General features: G+C 36.9%; 1 protein-coding gene across 1 annotated transcript; it reads right to left on the reverse strand.

Annotated features, from left to right (window-relative positions):
• Window positions 1-1,930: 1,930 nt before the first annotated feature.
• On the reverse strand, window positions 1,931-20,022 carry DDX18 (DEAD-box helicase 18). Its single transcript, XM_074215015.1, has 14 exons — window positions 19,844-20,022; window positions 16,815-17,012; window positions 14,477-14,611; window positions 12,856-12,991; window positions 12,143-12,243; window positions 11,808-12,007; window positions 11,598-11,712; window positions 10,192-10,331; window positions 8,169-8,330; window positions 7,004-7,156; window positions 5,951-6,064; window positions 4,553-4,609; window positions 4,102-4,279; window positions 1,931-3,092 (listed from the first exon to the last, which is right to left on the reverse strand). The coding sequence occupies exons 1-14, from the start codon at window positions 19,932-19,934 to the stop codon at window positions 2,947-2,949; spliced, it is 1,926 nt and encodes a 641-aa protein (XP_074071116.1). The 5' UTR covers window positions 19,935-20,022; the 3' UTR covers window positions 1,931-2,946.
• Window positions 20,023-20,678: the final 656 nt, after the last annotated feature.

Consider the following 20,678-nt stretch of genomic DNA (forward strand, 5'->3'; position numbering starts at 1 on the left):
TTAAGAACTTTAGAATTGATTGTACAGCATGGGAGACATTGGCCCAGGACTGTTCAGCATATGTGCCCTCATTAGTGAGGGTGCTGCGCTCTATAAAGAAGGCAGAATTGAAGTAGCTTAAAGGAAACATGAGGTACCCACCCAAAATGTTCACATGGTTTTTGTGCTCCACCTATGGTAGAGCATTCCAAGCTTTTATCAGTCTGATCAGTCACAGATGGATACCCTGAATCTCATTTTTAACATAGTGATGTCATTTTAGTCTTCTTCACTAAAGGATGAGAACCAAACCAAATTTTTGGATACAGTTAAGTGTGAAGATGAGTTTTTGCCCACCTTTCCTACCTCCTCACCACTTCACTTCCTAAAGAGCTGCTCACTAGATCCTGAGTGGACTTCTGAGTTCAGAAGATAATCATCTACTATCCCCTAGCTCCCTCATCTGCAAGGTCCTCTGGTGGGGACAAGTAAATAGCAGAAAGTCATTTTAGTTTTTGCTCTAGAAAATTAGTTGAATTTTAAGCCCTTTGGACTGGACTGCAAAGGACCTTGGAGGTGACCCGTCTACCCTCAAATTTTACAGATGAAACTAAGTCCCAGAAAAAGGAAATAGCTTCCACAAGTCACAGGGTCAATTAGTAATGGAATGGGGACCCATTCCTTTCACTATACTTTCTACTTGCAAAGTCTTTTGTTTGGAGAGGCCCTTTCGTTCTTAGTATTTATTCCTTATTTTGCACAACACTGGCTACTCCAGTGAAGAGAGTATGATGACTTCACTATGCCCCAGGAATCTTATCCTTGCAAGGTCACTTTATCCCTACTACTCACATCTCATCAGTACTTTTTTCTTCTGGGCCCCCTCCTCTACCTAAGTCTCCATTTAAGGAAGGTATCCAGGTCAGTCATCTATTAATTTCTGCACTCAGCTGAACTTCTCCATGATATCTCGAGATTACCTTCCCTCCCCCTTGTGCAGTCTGCCTTAGAATGTTTCTTGAAGACAGGTGCTATCTTTGAATCCCCAGTGCTTAGCATAGTGCCTTGACTGGTCCCGATAGATGAATGTAGGCTCCTCTAAAAAGCGTTACATTTAAAATGTGATTTTTCACCTTAGAAATTATAATTTTGGGGTGGCTAGGTGGCACAGTGGATAGAGCACTGGCCCTGGACTCAGGACTACCCGAGTTCAAATCTGACCTCAGACACTTAATAATTACCTGTGTGGCCTTGGGCAAGCCACTTAACCCCATTTGCCTTGCAAAAAAAATTATAATTTGACTCCTAAAAGCTTGTGTGACTTTGACTAAGAACTTCTTATGCAAATCATGGGGGAAGGTGAGATACGATGGGATAGGGAGGAATACCTTACATAATTAAAAATGAGTACTTTTCTCCTTAAGTTCCCTGCTTAACCTAGACAATTATCAACCAGGTTAGAAAATTTTTTACTCTTCAAAATTGTCTAACCTGTTTAACTTGAGATAATCTCTTGGTTCAATCCTTTTTGGCCTCCATAAGCACCACAGGATAGACAGTAAGTACTCTTGTTATTGTTCTCACTGGATGGAGACATATCTAAGGTAGAGTGCAATCAATAAAATGTGCCTATTTCTGACTCCTAGATGCTTATCACAACACCAATATGTATATCCATGATGTACAGAATCACTGAATTATGAAGAGGAAAGTTGGGTTCTCATTAAGGTAGTACAATGCCCCTGGATCTTGTTTTTTAAGAATCTTAGGGTATATGTGTTGATCTTACTAAAATCTGAAAGATTTCTGATTAACATCTTTGATGCAAACACTAGAAGCTTTTACAAACGAGGTTTTGTTAAACAGAATCAATAACTGACATTTATATGGAATCTTAAGGTTTGCAAGTATTTTACATATATTATTCCATTTGATGCTCACACAGAGGAAACTGAGGTTTGGAGATGTTATGGGACTTACTCAGGATCCATAAGAATCTAAGGTGCAATATGAATTCAGATCTTCATATGTGTACTAAGTGCTTACAGAACTTCAATTTAAGCTTTGGAATAAATATCACAAATGACTTGTTTGTGGGGCATATTTTATTTTCAAGAATGTCACGTTTGGATAACAATGAAAAAAATGGATACATAGTAAGATGCTTCTCATGAATCAGGTCAAAAGAAAAGAAACAAATATCTTCTTCATATAATCTATTACTATGGTAATAAGTACAAACAACCTTAAATTTATGGGGTTTGTTTAATGAGTTCTATAGGATCATAAGTTTTGGGCTAGAAGAAACCTTGGAGGTCTATTTAGTACAAATCCTTTATTTTACAGATAAGGAAACCGAGGCCAAGAAAGGTTAAGGGACACAGATTACTGAGGAGTAATCAGTATCGATCAGAAATCTACCAATTTAAAATCAAAAAAGGTTATGGATCCTTTGATTTAGCAGTCAATATTTAGATTGGATCAAAGTCAATTTGTGTTATCCAAGAAACAAGGAGAATAGACTGAGGCCTTTATTTGTACAGTAAGGCCCAAGAAGACTCTCATATACTTGACTACATTAAGAGGTCATTAATATTTGCAATCCAAGTCACAGAGTTCTCCAAAGACAATGGTAAGGAATGATTGTATATAAAACAAAACAAATGCTCTTTAGAGAAATGGAATTGTTCCCAATTTGAAAATATAAATTCTTTGAAAAAATAATTTATAGTTAAAATTCTGTATTTTTTAAGTCTACTGAAAAGAAAATGTCATTTGTCTTTTTGAAGCCAAGATAACCTTAGGTTCATCTCACTCGTTTTATAATTAAGAAAATTTGGTTGAAGCCACTGAACTTGAGTGTAGTAAATCAGATCATAATCCAAATCCTGAAGGTTGTAAATATTCCATGGTTAGTACAGTGAAGACAAGTCTTTATTTGAGGACAGAGTTATTGAAGATTACATATCAGTGAGAGAACTGCCTGCCATCAGATTTCTTCTTGCTAATGTGCTTGAAGATTTTGGACTTGTGGACATTCTTGGGTTTCTGGTAACCAAAACCACCACCACCACCTCTTTTTTGCATCCTCTTCCCCTGGCTGCTGTTCAAATCTGAAAAGTGAATGTTAAGGAAAGTAGACAATAGGAAAGCACATGACTTTCAATCTAATATTACTAGGGAATAAGAGCAACCAGTTGCCTCAAATCACAATTTTAAGATCTATTAGTATGGAAGTGATCTTATGAATCATGTAATATAGCCTGAGAAACAGATACAAAGAGACTAAGGGGTCTGTCCATGGTCCCCCCCCCCCCCAAGGTGATAATTACAAACAGGATTCTATACCTTCAAATCCAATTATTTAACCAAACCATGCTATTTCTTTCACTCTAATATGAAAAAGTGAAGAGATACAAACAATTTACAGAAAATCATGAGACAGAAGTGTAAGACTATGTAGAATAGCATACCAATGATAACTCGTGACTTTGCTCAGCCTCACTGCTAACATTTTTACCACACACAAAAATTTACTGGTAAAACTACTTTCATTAAGTCCTGGGAGAAAAAGCTAAAGTGTTTTGGCATATATTCAAATAGCCTTCATTTGAAAGTGGGTGGTTGTTTCCATTTCTTATGGGGATTAAGGACACTTACAGTCACATAAAGAAGCAATTCTTTTCCATGAATCATTCACCCTGTCCCCCCCCCCCAAATTGTGCCAAAATTTAGTTGATGATGATCATCTCATCTGAGATGACACAGTCCAAATAGGTAGGGACATGCAAATTCATTTCACTAGTCATCTGTGATCTGATGTCATAAGTACTACAAAACGCTTACGTACACAATCCAGCTAAGTGTTCCAAGTTTCTACTTCTCAAAAATCCAATGATCGTCTTAAGAAAGCAGCTGAAAGAGTTTACACTGTTCTATATCTTGTGCCTAAAGCGCCATGTCAGCTTTCTATTCAGTAGTATAAACATCCCGAACAGAAAAACCCAAACCCAACTAATTAGGACCAAAACATAGGAACTTACCAGTTAAGCCTAGGAGAGTTTCATGCAGAAACTCCCCCAAGATTTCAGGGTGGTGATATAAAAATAAAGCAAAGGATACTTAGGTCAACAAATGGAGGTACTTTGAAACCAAATGATAAAGCAACTTGAGGTAAATTTAAGCTGTTAACATTGTAGATCTGCTTCAGAGAATGGGAATCATAAGCTCGAACATAAGATTTATATGCCTCTTGTGCTGATTTATGAAGGAAGTAGTTCTTCTCAATTAGCTTTTCCAACTGAAATTTTTAGAAGCAAAACACCATGTAATATGCCAGGATGCTACTTTTCTTAAGCATACAAACTTCAGTACGAATACAGTAATACTATTTTGCCCAAGCCTCCAATCATGCTGATGTGCCAAATAACTCCAAAGATCCAAAAGACTTTCGACCACGTTATCACAGAAGGCTAAATCAGATCATAGATCAGATCATTTTAAGACAAGTTCAAAGCAGAAGATGAAAATCCTCTGGACATATAAAAATAATTAACATTTAAAAATGAAATACCTGAGACTGAATGTCAGAAATTTTTGACCAGGAAAATTCAAATTCACTTAATGGTACCTAGGAAGAAAGGGGAGAAAAAGCCAACACTAAGTAAACCAGAATCAAAGGTTAAGTTTAAGACAGTGTGAACAATACTTTTCCAGTGGGGTTGCAGATAATATATTTATGTTTTGGGATAGATACTAAAATGTTAAGACTTAGAGAAGACTTAAAGAATTGATCCCATCTGTCTGCTTTCATTTTCTATATGAGGGAAATGAGGCATGGAGAAAGGACATAACTGACTCAAATGAATGGAAGATCTGGTATTAGAACCCAGGTGTTCTGGTGCCTGCTCCATTACTCTTCAAATTACCTGTGCTGACTTTCAGAAGATCATTTTTCCTTAAATGCTGTTATGAAAGCTGAGGAAAGGAAAGGAGCAAAGATGGCTTATACTTTATAGACTCATCTTCGCCAATTTTTTTTTTTTGTAAAAGGCTATCTGATCTACACTATATTCTTTTCTGGAGATATAAAAACCTTTTCTGTAACTAGTGTTCCAAACTATCCATTTGATTATTGCTCTGAGTTGACATCACTTCAGTCTTGATCAGAACCGTAGTCAAATTCTTTCCAAGTCACAATGTCTTCAATACTTTAGGGAGGAAAAACAAAGGTGGCACTGGGCAGCTGGTCTGAATCATAAGGAGCAAATGAGCTTCCTGTAGCTGAGTCTAGTGAAGAATGGAAAGTAGAGAAAGTCCTTCTCAAACAAACATCCATGACAAAGCATAGGCTACTCTCATATAGGTCCATGTGACAAATACTTGATGAGAGGTAGCAGTTAGGACCAATTATAACTTATGGTAGTGGATAATAACCTCCTGCCTAGAAGGCAAGATTTGAAACAGGAGGACCCCTTTGTGAGGTCAACTGGCAGAACTCTCTGCACCACTTAATGTTTAGTAACTCCTTTTTCTGGAAATTCAAGTAACCTCACCTCTCTTCTTGAAATATTGCTAGAATCAGTATCTCTCCACATTTTTTGTATGCTTTATCTGAGGTCTGCCAACTGGAATGTGGTGGGAAAGTGTTTTAAAGATGGCATTGAGATTTTTTTTTAACAAGGCAATGGGGTTAAGTGACTTGCCCAAGGTCACACAGCTAGGTAATTATTAAGTGTCTGAGGCTGGATTTGAACTCAGGTCCTCCTGACCTCAGTGATTTATTCACTGCACCACCCTAGCTGTCCTAACATTGAGATTTTTGAGAAATGGAAACTTGAGCAAACTTAAAGAAATGGACAGTTTTGAGAAAGAAATAAAAATATTCACTTCTTCACTTGTAAGAATAAGTTAGAAGATATGACTAATAATTTCTAAGGTTCCCCTCCAGTTATAAAATATGATTCCTTACCTTTGCTTGCTTTAGGTAACGAAGAAAACCCAATTCTTCTGGTCGTAAAATAAGCAAAGCATGACCTCTTCCATTTATGCCTCTGGCTGTTCTACCTACACGATGAATATATTCCTTAAATGGAAAAAGGAAATGTGATTTAAAATGTGGCACCATTGCAAGGACACGCTGGCAATATATCTGCTTTTCCAAGAATCTATTAATGGTGGCACATCATCTGCACTCTTATTGGTACAGATGGCACATTTGTATTCAACTTAAAACTTGCCATACCAGGCAAGTATCAAGATAAGGAGGAAAGAACACAAGCCTTAAGGAAATCCAAAGGACATAATGGCATAGACAAATGAAAAGATTGGGCTTTTTCCTAAAGCTGAAGTCTGTGACTTCTTATGGGTAGGAAGGCCTCTGGTGAAAAAGCTCTCTCTATTGATTGCAGATTGGTGACTAATCTGCAACTTCTAGTCTAGTGGCGACACCTAGTCTAGTGTCACTGAGTCAACACGTCACAGAAAGGACTTGAATGAACTTCTTCTTGGTTCTGAGTCCACTTCTCCATCTGCCTCTGCAAACTTGTTTGACACCATTTTTGCATGTGTAGGATACTATAAAATTTTCAGTCCATCTGTCTACTGCATCTATATGAAGTGTATGGTGTTAGTGCTAAGTTTCATATACCTACTAAATAAAGTTTTTATTTTTCCTAGAGCACTTTTCCATGGTGCCCTCCTAATGCCTCTCTGAGAGTATTGAAATTAGAAGCCAGTTTATGTCCTCTTATGTTTTCCAGAAACAAGAGTATATATCAGCATTAATCTAACATTGTGGATTTAACTTTGCTATTTAATACTGATCAAAAAACTCAAGGAAAAGATAAATGTTATGAAATACAATTAGTCATTTCTGGCTGTACTGGAATGCTTTAGCAGTTCTTAGGATATTATTTATTAAGAAAAGGTCTTGAGAAAAATCAGAAAGCTAATCAGCACACTGACTATGTATGGCAGAAATCCCCCAAATAAGATAATATTTGGAAGAGAAAGGATCAGTTACCTTTGGATCATCTGGAGGATCGTACTGGACAATCCAGTCTACTTCTGGTATATCTAGCCCTCTGGCAGCTACATCTGTACACAGCAAAATTCCAGAATCTGCATTGCAGAACTGAAAGAATGTAGTTGTCCGTTTATTTTGCTTCTGTTTGCCCTAGATTGAATAAGAAATGCATTACTGAGCCACATTGTGAGCAGTCAAATAATACTGCGATCATTTCTGAGAGTGGGCATTTACCCACTGAGGAAGACTCAAATCTTAAAAAAAAAGGGGGGGGGCTAAATTTTGATTGTTTTTAGAATATTTAAATAGACCACCCCCACCCCCAACACAGCAAAAAGCACCATATTACATAGAGATGAAAGTAATGGGAAACTTAACCCATCAAGAATCTGAGTCCACAAGACTTACTTTTCAATCAGGTTACAGAAGTAGTAACTCAAAAACCAAAGCATATAGTATCAAAACATTCACAATTCCTGTAAAGGATAGTGAGGTTATGCCACCTTCAGTGGTTCTGGATGCCTTCGAATTTCAAAGGATCCTTCAGTGATCGCCCTCTACAATCTGTCCCCAGTCTCCCTTTCTAACTTCTTATTTAATATCCTAGGTTAACTGTTTCTGTACACCACACACTTTTACTCAGCTTTCTAATATGAATTTTCATCCCCAAAGGCTCAGGTCAAGTCCCACATCTTAAGCAAATTCTTCCATAATTCCCAGTGATCTCTCCCCAAAAATTACACAAGCCTTATGGTCTGCACTCCATTAATCTGGTATTTATAGGCTGTGTTGTACTGCCAGTTAGACTCTCCACATCAGGGTAGGGATTGTGTCTTGTAAATCTTTATATTCCCAGAAACAAACAATACAAGCTTTGAATATAAGAACTGACAACTAACTGTTTACTGATTGACTTTATTTAAAAAAAAAATTTATTTAAGGCAATAGGGTTAAGAGTGACTTGCCCAAGGCCACACAGCTAGTTAATTATTGAGTATCTGAGGCTGCATTTGAGCTCAGGTCCTCCTGACTCCAGGTTCATTACTCTATCTCTATCTACTGCTGCCCTGCTGATTGACTTTAATGCTAAAGTTGTGAGTGCCAGATTGAATTGTTAGTATATAACATAAATTTAAGATTTTTTAAAAAACAGAGCACTTACATGAATGGCCATGACAGGTAAATCAATATAGTTCAGAAGCTCATAGTGGTATTTTACTGACATACATGAAGAAAAAAATACCATCAGTTTCTTCTTCCGATTTTTCTTGAGAAATGTAAAGAGTAAAAGGAACCTTTTCTCAGATGGACAAACAACATATCCCTAAAAATAAATCAAGCGAACAACCATTACATGCCTCAAATACTAGAAGAAACTGACACAAAAATTATACTTGAAAATAAAAAAATTTTTCTTGTATATTCTTTGCCTTATTATGGATTAAAAAAACTGCATTCAACTGACCCAGCTTGGTTCTTTGAAGTATTCTTAAATTCTGGTACTTCTAATGTTAATCTTATCATTTTGATTAATAAAACAGATCATAAAAAGAAAATAAAACTATTCAAAGACAAAGACAATTTTCAAACCCTTAGTTCCACACTGATGTATTCTAACCACTGGAATGAGAGCATGAGTAATACATACCTCTGCACTCATTTTTATACCTTAAATTTAGAGAAGAGTATTGTATTAATAGTAATGATGATTTCCTAAAATAATCTCTAAGTGACCTTTTCATTTTAGTTATAATTTTAAGTACTCTATTCCTACAAATAACTTCCCATTGTAACCAATAGATATTTTACTCATGCCTTTGGTATTTTTCATCTATGGTTTGGTTCCAATTCTGAATGAAATGCAGAGACTGTAATATATCAAAACCTCAATTATTTGCATTTTTCTTTACAACTACATTCCATTTTTAGAGCAAAAAGGCAAATGATAAAACAGATTTGAGAATTAAAATTTACATACATGGAACTGATGTTCAATCTAACAGTATAAGGTTATTAAAACATTAAAAAAAATTAACTTGAGTTAAAAGGTCAGTGATTTTTCAGTCAAGTTGGTTCACCAGAAAACTTAATTACCAAGAAGACAATTTAACCTAGGTTCCTATCACCTTCTACCTAAATTACAATATTCACATAGTTGGTTGTACCAATTTCTGACTTTCCATATTGATTTTTTTTTCTGCCTAACCCTGCCAAAGTTATATCTACCACTCAAGAATCCATCACTATAGATCTTTATGAAAAGATTTAGTATTTTTGACAAGTGTTTTTCAATAAAATTGTAATCCTATGTTTTATTTTAGGCACTTAAAACATGTTTCTCACAAGCAGTTCATAGGTTTCCCCATACTCCAAAGGGAGTGACACAAAAACGACAATGACATAAAAAGTCAGTGATCAACGTGGGTTCCATCCCTCCTTATGCAGCCTTTTCCAAGTGTTTCAGACCACAGTGATGTAAGCCTTTCTTTCAATTCCTCTAATTCTCATTCTCAGTTCAGCCTATTTATATCCTGTATTTAAAGCATCTTATACATGTTTCACCAAGGGGAATGTGAGCTATTTTAGGAGCTCTTGTATAAAGCTTATTTACTTCTCTGATACCCACAGAGTCTATAACTCAGTGCCAGTGAGTCTAATGAAATATCTGTTGAATGATTTTCTTGAATTCAGACTGCACATCCCAACTGAAGGCTTACATCTATGTGACCAAGACCTGCCACTTAACTTGTGAGCTCTAGTTCCCTCATTTGTACAAGGAGGGTTTGGATTAGATTATCTCAAAGATTCCTTCCTGCTCTAAATCTTATGATATTAATTCCCAGGAACTTATAAATCAGGGAACAAAGGACCAAAACAGCTTTTGAAAGTTACCAACACATGTTAACACTGATAATAAGCAAAGATAATCTTTTTTTTTTTTTTTAGATTTTTCAAGGCAAATGGGGTTAAGTGGCTTGCCCAAGGCCACACAGCTAGGTGTCTGAGACTGGATTTGAACCCAGGTACTCCTGACTCCAGGGCTGGTGCTTTATCTACTGCGCCACCTAGCCACCCCAGTGAAGTTTTTCTTGTAAGAACGAAAGCATCTGGAGGTCAGGAATTATTTCTCTTGTATATCCCCAAATATTTCTATTGTATATCCCCAAAATATTGGAAAAAATTACCTGCTCAAGACCATCTACCGTTGCAGTGTCTTTATCATCATCAACACCAACATACAATGGTTCCTTTTTAAGGGAAATCTTTGCCAGATCTTCTACCTTACGAGTTTGTGTGGCAGAAAAGAGCATTGTTTGTCTTCGTTCTGAAATAAAGATGATATAAAATAATGTAAGCCTTTCAGAGAATCCCAACCACTTTAAACTTTCAACCAGATAGACAATGAAATTTTCCCATAAAATTGGTGTGTCCAACCTGTGAAGTAGGGTGAGATGGAGGGGGATTTGTTGAAGCTGGTGTGAATCTTATTGTATTCATGAATGGGTATTGAATTCTATATGTACTGATCGGTTTTTGAGAAGAGCTAGAAGTGGACACCCCTGCGTATAAAAAAATGTTTTAATGACAATCTCATAAAACTTATATGCCTGTCAAATCCATTCATTTTTTTTCTATATACATGCAAAAAAAAAAACAAACCCCAAAACAAACCAGCATTCAAACAAGTCAATGCAAGGCATGTCACACAAATGAAATTTCTGTTTTCTGCCCTCTCCATTAATGGTAATATGGACATTTTGTCAACTGTTTTGTTTTTTGACCTAGCTGTCAAATTTAACATCTTTCAATGAACAAACCTCAAATAAGCAGAGAAGACATTTTAGCATAGCAGTGAGCTAAAAGGATTTGACCTTGGGACAATAATCACTTAAATTTCATTTCCCCCCCAAAGATAATCTTAACTGGGTGGCATGACACTACAGTGCAAAATGTCCTAGATTTGGAGTCAGAGGATCTGGTTTTGAATCCTGTCTCTGTTACTGACAGGTCAGTTAAATTATCTGAATCTTTTTCCTCCTGTATATAATGAGAGGCTGAAGTAGATGGCCTGTGAGGTCCCTTCTAGCTCTAAAAGCTAATATCCAAAACAATCATAGTGTCAATTAAACTGATTTATCAAAATGGGCCAAAACTACTTTTATTTATTTATTTTGAGGTAATTAGGATTAAGTGACTTGGCCAGAATCATACCAGTACTAAATGTCAGAGACTGGATTTGAACTCAGGTTCTTCTGTCAGTGAGAGGATGAAATAGCTTATGTCTTTTATCTTAGAGAACAACCTCCAGGATGTCTGTGAAATAGTCTTATATGGCATCTTCTATGCAACACATCTAAGTAGTCTAAGGTTTTTGTGAAGACCTGTAAATAGGGAGGTGGGGTGGGTGGGTGAGAAAGAGGATGTCTGTGTGTTTTGAAAATAATTTACTTTGAGAAGTTAACTTCAGGATCCATAATTTCATTATCATTACTACAAGATAGTCAACATCATTTGCCACCTCCAATTAGCAGTACACACAAGCGCCCCAAACTCAGTGAGTGTGCCTTGGCTATATGCAGCTTCCACTCACTTGGCAAAAGTTTGATGATCTGTTTCATTTCTTCCTCAAATCCAACTTCAAGAATTCGGTCAGCCTCATCAATAACAAGACACTGCAGATTTTTAAACATAAATCCTGGGGTGTTCTATAAAATAAGACAGAAGCAGAAAGAAGATTATTATCTACAGGTTTATTTTTTAGGGTGAAGGGGAAAAAAAAGGATAGCTGTATGACATTTACCTGCATATGGTCCAAAAGTCGGCCAGGTGTTGCCACAATAATGTTAATCCCATTTGCAAGTTTCTGTGCCTCTGCAGATCTATTACTGCCTCCCATGATCAAACCATAGGTATGCACATGATAAGACATTAGCTCCTTAAGCACACCAAAGGTCTGCATAGCTAACTCTCGAGTAGGTGAGAGGATAAGGACACCTGTTCCTAAAAAACAAACAAAAACCCCCCCCCACAAAAAACTCAAAACTCAACCTCCATGTAGAAACACGACAGTCTTAAGCCACAAGAGTCAAAATAAAAGTTATATTTTTAGAGATATAAGTAAGAAATTGAGCTTACCATTCCTAGGCATGAACTTTAATTTAACAATGAGTTCTATCGAAGGAATGAGGAATGCAAGGGTTTTGCCACTGCCTGTTTTTGCAGCTGCTAGAATATCCCTATTATTTAAAAAATAAAAGAACATATTTAGCCTAATATACGAATAATGCTGTAATGAAAAAAATTTGTTTTATCATAGGGGAAAATAAACCAAACTAAAAATAAATAATCTACAAAGTAACACATTTATTACTCTTTTTCCCCCTAAGTAGCTGTAACTAATTCTCAGCATTTTTTGATGCTTTACATAAATAATCGAATAAGTATCAAGATAGGTACATCTTGCAGAAAATGAAGATACTATATTGCCTTAGGGGCAACAATAACAACAATAGCTAACATCTGTATAGTCCTTTACGTTTTGCAAAGCATTTTATAACTACTATCTCATTTTTATCCTCACAACCACTTTGGGAGGTACATGCTATTATTACCACCATATTATGGGGTGAGGAAAGAAAAGGGGCTAGAGGAAAAGTGACATAACCACTTATTAAGTGTCAGTCATATTTGTACTCAGGTCTTCCTGACTCCTGGTCTTTCCCTACTATACCACCTCATGGTATACACCAAAAAATCATAGGACAAAATCAAACAATCTTAAGCCACAAGAGTCAAATTAAGTTACATTTTTAGAGACATAAGAAACTGAGAGATCATGTTTACTTTACCTGCCTTCTAGAAGTGGTCTGATACTTTTATGCTGAATTTCAGTCATGTTTGTAAAGCCCATTTCTGCTATTGCTTTCAGAGTGCTTTCATTGACAATATTAGTAAGTGAAGTGAATGAAGTATCTTCAAAAGACCCTAGATAGAAACAGTTGATCATTAACAAACTTTATTTTTTTAAATTAACATTACCAGTTAACTAACCATTTCATGTTGATTTATTTTTGCTATACTAGCTTAGAGGAAACCTTTTAAAATAAAGCCTTGATTTGATCATTTCTGTATGATAGCAGTTAGAAAGAGACTTTAGTTTCTTTACTTCTAACCATAAACAATTGTGAAGTTAGGAGTTGGGAAATCAAGATGAAAAAAAAAAGACATTCAGAGAAGTCTCAGGAATTTTCTTTAGGTAAATGATTAATGAGAATTAAGAATTCGAATAAATGCCCAGGTGTTGACTCCAAGTCTAGTCCTTTTTTACTATATGGTCCTACCATTCATATCAGAAAGCACCAATGTGAAGGACCAGAGGAATGAAAGGAGAACAAAAGGGATGCTGAAAGGTGCTCCTTTCCAGATAACCAAGATGACTAAAAAAGGAAAAAGACATTGTTCAAGGGAATGTGGGTAAATAGGCATTTTGGTGGTGTGAGATAGTGCAGACATTTGGGAAAGCAGTTTGGAATTGTGCATTCCCTTTGACCCAATGATACCACATACTTTTTTAAATAGAAAAAAGGGCTACATGTGTAAAAAACTATGTATAATATCTCCTTTAATAGTGACAATGAGCTGGAAAAAAGAGGGCACCATCACTGCAGAACAGCTGAACAAACTGTAATATGACCGTATGGAATACTAAAATGCTTTAAGAAATGATGAAGGTGATAGCCTTAGAGTTATATGGGAAAACATCTATGAATAGAACAGAACCAGGAAAATAATACTTGAACTCTGATCATGATTATTATGAGGCATGCTAACCACATCCAAATGAGGACTAAATATGGAAAATGGGACACATTTTAGTATGTGGCCCCTCTGGCAATTTCTTTTGCATATTTGTTAGAAGAGGTTTGTTTTCTTCTCTTTTTTCCCCCAGATGGAGGGGAAAAAAAAACTGCAAATTAAAAAAAATGAAAAGTGGTCTTTGGATTGAACAAATGGAAGGGATTTTGGATGTTTAAGAAATCAGAAGCAGAAAAAAGAGGGACATTCATTCAACACTACAAAATAGAAAAAGAAGGAAAAATAAGAATTTAGAGGTCTTTAAACTATAAAAATAATAGCTAATATTCGTGAAGTCTTTTAAAGATGCTTTACATATATTATCTCATTTGATTTGAGCTAGGTTCCATTTCATTTTACAAATAAGGAAAATGAAGCTGAGAAGAGTGACTTGCCCAGGGTAACAAAGCTATAAAAATGTCTCATTCAGATTTAAACTCAGATCTTCCTGACTTCAAATCCAGTATTCTATCTACTATCCTACTCCAATTGTCTTTGTGTGTGTGTGTGTGTGTGTGTGTGTGTGTATGTCAATCAATCCAAGTAACTCATGTTAAAGAAAGAGATAGAAAGGTAGACAAAAGAGTATGCTTCAGAAAGCATACTGAAAATTACCTGTTAGTCCATGAGGAAGGCTGGGCAGTTCATCATCCTCTTTCTGATCCTCCACAGTGTTTTCTTTTATTTTGGTATCTTTCTCACCTTCATCATCAGATCCCTCTTGGTCTTCAGTTTTTGTTTTTTTGTTTTCTGGTTAAAGTAAAACACCATAGTAACACAATTCCAAAAAAATTTTCTCATGGACCTCCAGGTCATGGAAATGTGAGCATATCTCCATGCTTCTTTGTCTGAACTCTCATTTTCCCAATAAAAGCTCTCAAACTTTGACAAGAAGACTACATCTCAGTCCAATGGAAATACACTCCAAATACAAGTCTTTGCTATATTCCTTGCAATGCCAGAAAAACAGGGTCACAGTGTATTAATACTAAAACTCGAAGTCCAATCATACTCCTCTCTCACTTGAATTTATGTTTATTCAAGCAATTCATTGTTCAATATACACAAATAATAGGTAATATTCATTAGGTAAAATTAATCTTGGAAATCGTAATCTTCCTTGCACAAAATGATTATGTAGGTAGTTTCTTAGAAATAATCTTTTAAGTATTAAGTGTCTTTGTTTTTCTGATCCTGGTGCATTTCGGATATACAACTACTCATAAACTGGCAAAAAGTACAGAAGAGAAAAACCCAATGGAATTTTGATCAAATCTATTTTTTTTTTTAGGTTTCTGCAAGGCAAATGAAGGCCATACAGTTAGGTAATTCTTAATTATCTAAGGCCGGATTTGAACTCAGGGATTCCTGACTCCAGGGTCCGTACTCTATCCACTGCCCCACCTAGCTGCCCCTCAAATGTATTTTCTAAATAGAACCAAACCTCACTGGGAGGAACAGGGAAAAAATTCCTATTTTTCTTACAAGTCTCAGGCCAAACTTCAACTCCCTGAACTTTTGCTCAAGATGCTGGTCACTCCCAAATTAAGAGTCAGATCAAAAGATCCCACCACCTTCAATATCCTTTCATAGATATATCCCACTTCAATATCCTTGCCCAGTAATCTCTTCTTTGAACACCTGAACTGTTTACTATGTCTATCTCTCATTAAAAAGAATTGTTCTGTACTGCCTCATTTCCAGATACATCATTATGGAATTGGACTATACAACCCTCAATTTTTTTTTAATTCTATGGCACTATTTCAAAAGATCTGCAATGTTACAATCACAGCTATTCCCTCTGTCCACTGATATAGAACACTATTCTTCCATGCCTTAGCAGACAATTTCTTGAGCTACTGAGGTTAAAAAAAACAAACCTGTAATCATGTTTTGGTGATAAGTATCTCCAAACTTAGCTAGTCCTCAGCTGACAAATTCAATTCAGTACTGACTTTTTTGGTAGTACTAGAAACCTTACAGTACAGCTTCCTTGCCTGCCCAGCACAACTCCAAACCTCTCTAATGTTTAGTTAGAATCCTTATTGCTTGGTAAGTCTTCCCTCTACACCTAAACCCAAAATGCTGGTACAGATCTAAGAGACTCAATAAATTCTAGTTTCTTCATTTTACAGATGAGAAATCTGAGACTAAGCTAATTCAGATAATCCGTTCAAGATCACTTATACATAACCACTATTAGTCTATTTCAAAACAATAATTTGGCATATAATAGGTTTAATCATCCTATAAACAGTATGATTTGATGAACAAAGAAAAGCAACAAGGCAGGTTACCTCCCCTCAAGTATTTTTACAATCGGTTTGGGGAAAACAGATGAACATTTAAATAATAATAAAATTGGATGTCACAAGAAAGTACCTGACATTAAGTGCCAAGTGTGTGGCAAAGTGAGAAATACAGTAAGTGAGACCATTGTGGATTCTAGTGTTCAAGTGAGAGGTGGGGAAGACTTACCTCTGTCTGACAGAACATATTTTTCTGCTCCTTAGTTTGAAAGGAAAAAGGTCCAATCAAGGATAAAGAAAAGATTATTTTTAGAATTCATATATGACTCACTTTTTATTGTGAGTTTTTTCAAAGTTATTAAGTCTATTTAACTCAATATTAGGTTCATTTTTTTTTTAAGGTTAAACACAATTATACAAAAGCAAATTAACTCCCTTTGAGGAGAGAAGGAATATAGAGCAGATGGTTCTGACAAAATTTCTGTGAAGACAGGGGTAGGTGTACCTAGAGGCAAAATGGATAGAATGACACAATACTAAGGACCTTAGAAATGTCTGGACCTCTGCTGGGCAGGGAAATGTACTGCCTTCCCTGGGGGAAATCTATAAGGTTTCAGACATTTGGGCAGATGAATTGGTTCAATGACAAAAAGAGAATTAAGGTGGTCTTTAAAAAAACCAGGAAAAAAGAAGGGACTTACCAGGTCCTGCATCAGCTGTAATTTTTCTTTTCTTTTTCTTTTTCTTTTTTAATTCAGAATTGGGAAGCAGTGCAGTTGATTCTTCATTGGCTGCTAATAATGTAGATTTCTTGGGAGATTTTTCTACTTTTATTTCTTCTACTGTTTCTTCTGATACATGCTCATCTTGAACTTCTGATATATTGGCCCTCAAGGCCTCTGTCAAAAATAAAGACAAAATTGCTTGGCTCTAAAATTCGGCAGTTTAAGAATTAACCTATGACCGTTATCAAAATCACTGTTCACGTGCACTTTATGTAGCATTCATACAGAGCAAAATCATTTTTACCAAAGTGATATTTTGTGAGGTTCAATAATCTGAGAACTTGGTGACATTTTCTTATTTCAGATAAAGAACAGAGGAAACAGAGAAACTCTCATAGATTCTGCCATCAGAAAAATAACTAAGTGGAATTTTAATAAAAACTTGTTTATAAAGTCTTTTAGTAGGAACCACAAAGAATTTGTTAAAATGTGTCTGTACCATTGACATTTTAAAAGGATAAAAATTAAGGTAATTAACAGACAAAAGAACACAATCATACACAAATCAAATAAATATAGAAACTGTAGGAGTTCAATAAATATTAAGCATAGTCAGGTGGTGTAGTAGAGTATTGAGACTGGAGTCAGAAAGAGCTGAGTTCAAATTCAGCATCTGACATTTACTAATTGCATGACCTTGGGCAAGTCATTTAACTCTCTTTGCCTCAATTCCCTCATCTGTAAAATAAGCTGGATAAGGAAATGGCAAAACACTACAGTATCTTTGACAAAAACAAAACAAAAAGCCTCCAAAATGGGATCATGAGGAATAAGATATAATTGAAACAAATGAACAACAACAAAATAAAAATTTAACTGATAGGCTGAATGTAGTTGCTCATTCATCAGATCATAGTCTGATCCCCTTTAAGTCATTTCTACAACTACAAAAGGTCTTAAGTGTCCCCAATTTTCCTATAAAATCAAGTGGTGATGATGTTATTCATTTAGCTAATATTAGTATAATTTTAACTATATTTATATTCATGTCCTTATACAAATAAAAACAAAAATGATTATTACCTTTACAAAATTTAAATAATTTTTTAAACTAAATTCTGCATCTGAAACTATAGGTCCTTAGGAAAGCTATTTAATCTCTCTGTATCTCAGTTTGTAAAATGAAAGAGCAGAACCAAAATATCTCTAAAGTCTCTTTATATTCTATATCCATGACCTTTTTCATATGATGATTCTTTTGCAGTAAGAAAAGCAGGCAAGCATTCAAAACATTTATTTCTGGGAAGCTCATGCTGTTTCCCAGAACATCAATCAATCAACATTTACTGACAAACACATTATCTTCAAGGCATAATTCTAATAGATTTGTCTTTTCTACTGTTCAAAGCCCACTTTAGCTGGGATTATATAGGGCAGTAGTGGGAGAGGGGTTGGGCAGGTAGGTTAGAACTAGATTGTGGAAGCTATCAAGTTTAGGGTAAGAGGCATATATTTTATTTAAAAAGCAACAAGGAGCCTCTGAAAATTTTTGAGCAAAGGTTTAAAATAATAATACTTGGCAGTGGTACGTGGGATGAATGGGATGGAAAGAGATGTTAGTTAGGAAGAATTGGTAACAAAACTCATTTAGTCTGATCCCTCATGTTAGGAAGTAACTGGCCCAAGATGTCAAAGCTACTTAGTAGCAGCCCCGAGAAGACAACTTTTACCTCTTGATTTTTATTTCAGAGGTTTTTTGCTGAGATAAGCTATGTTTATCTCTACTCTAACAATATATTAAATAAGCTTATATTCTATATGTGAATATTAAGGACTCAATGCTATGTTGTAATAACACTATTAAGTTGCTGAGGAAGTTTAAGAAGGGCATACATTTTTTTTTCTTTAAAGTATAAATCCCTAACTGGAGGAACTTGAAAAACATTTTATGGTAAAGGTTCTTAACTTGGGAGGCAGAGACCCAGGGGATCTCTGGATACATTTCAGGAAGCCAATGTATGATAAAAAACAAATATGATTACTTCACCATAATTTTAGTAATAATTTTAAACATTTTGCAATAAAATAAAGTAAAAATATTCCAAGAAGGTTTCACCAGACTACTTAGGAGGTCCAGGAAACAAAAAAAAAAGGTTCAACACCCCTTGCTTTTTTTCTTTTTGCAAGGCAGTGGGGTTAAGTGACTTCCCTGAGGTGACAGTGTCAAAATAAGTGTCTGAGGTCGAATTTGAACTTAGGTCCTCCTGAGTCTAGGGCTGGTGCTGTAACCACTGAGCCACCTAGCCACCCCACCCCCTGCTTTTTTAAAAAAAATAAAATTTATTTTTCCAACTTCATGTTGGAACATGTTCCAACTACATAATTTTTAACCATCATTTTTTGGTAGGGTTTTGAGTTCCACATTTTTCTCCTCTTCTCCCTTCCCTTGACGGAGAGCAATCGAAACATAGTTATATTAATCATGTTGAAACACCCCCCCCCCCCGTTTTAGAGATCAAAACAAACAAAACAAATTGAGGATAAAACATGTCATAAAAGAAGAGACAATGTTTCAGGTATTCGGGAGGAGGGAGAAGCCACAGTGGGAGGGCCAGCCTCGGGGAGGCTCTCTGGAATCCACTGACAAGGCAGGAATGAGATGCGTCGGGCCTAGCTCAGGATCCGGGGAGGGATTATCTACCCACCGTCACTCAGGAATAAGATTACAGGTGGATTTTGGTTTAGGATCAAAAAACCCCTCAAGTGCGAAACCAAACCAGGGAGGAGGCCTGTAGGAGGGGCTGCCGGGGCACCGCGCTGGGAGGCAGCGGAGGAGCTGCTGGTGTGCGAGGACCCGAGGCCGGGCCTCGCCTCAGGCGCCCAGAATCCAGACGGGCTCCGGGACAGCCTGGGAGGCGCCGGGTTTCCCGGGCCCCCAGGCGCGTCAGCAGGCGGCCCCGAGCCCGGCGGGCCTCCGTATCGGCCCGAGGCCCGCCGGGGCTCACCTTTCTGCTTGAGTCGCTGGTTCCTCTGACGCAGCTTCTCATTCCGCTTCTCGATTTTCTTGCGCAGCAGCTTCATGGGAAGGTGCGACATGCTGCCGGCCGTCCTGGCTCCCCGCCCGCGCCCTTCCTTCGCCGGCCGCCGAGTCCGCGGAGCCTGCTTTCTTGTCCCACACGTGGGATTCCGCCGGAAACCGGACGTTACGCACGTGGGCGCGTCGTACGCGGCACAAATACTTCCGGGGCAAGTGGCGAAGGCAGGCCGGAGGTGGTAAGCCCAGGCAAGCCGGTCCCGGCGAGCGCTCCCTGCGGGAGGGGAGGTCTCGTTGCTTTTGTGGATGCCTCCACGCCCTCACAGATTTAGGGCTTGTAACCCCATCTCCGGGCCTGGGGATGGACTGATCCTTCTCATCCTTCATCCTTTCCCCGCCGTAAGGCCGGGCGCCAAAAGCTCCTGACTCCGGCCGGTCTGACCTCGTCCTGTGCCGCGAAATTAATTAAAATAATGAGGGTTGAAAAGAGAAGATGGGATTGGTGGAGGGAGAGTGGAGGAGATATGGCCTTCCCTTCTCTTTCAAATCCAACAAATAATAGACTTGAAAATATTTTATTTTTTCCTCAATTACATGTTAAAGGCATTTAAAAACTTTTTTTTTAAAGTTTTGAGTTCCAAATTGTATCCCTCTCTTCCTTTTCTTCCCTCCCCCCACCAAGATAAACAATCCAATATAGGTTTTATAGATGTGCCACAGTCACGTAAAACATGGCCATTTTAGTCAGTTTGTACAAAAAGTGTTAAAAGTGTATACTAGCAGTGTTTCACAAGTGGCCTTCAGAG

The sequence above is a fragment of the Macrotis lagotis genome, chromosome 1, assembly GCF_037893015.1.
Source record: "Macrotis lagotis isolate mMagLag1 chromosome 1, bilby.v1.9.chrom.fasta, whole genome shotgun sequence".
Classification (NCBI taxonomy): domain Eukaryota; kingdom Metazoa; phylum Chordata; class Mammalia; order Peramelemorphia; family Peramelidae; genus Macrotis; species Macrotis lagotis.

Excerpts from the sequence above, each read along its gene's own strand:
- DDX18 (XM_074215015.1), bottom strand. The coding sequence starts at position 19,934 with ATGTCGCACCTTCCCATGAAGCTGCTGCGCAAGAAAATCGAGAAGCGG. Across the intron at positions 12,244-12,855 it reads AGACCACTTCTAGAAGGCAG|GGATATTCTAGCAGCTGCAA; the intron begins GTAAAGTAAACA and ends TTTAAATAATAG. Across the intron at positions 11,713-11,807 it reads GACTTTTGGACCATATGCAG|AACACCCCAGGATTTATGTT; the intron begins GTAAATGTCATA and ends CTTATTTTATAG.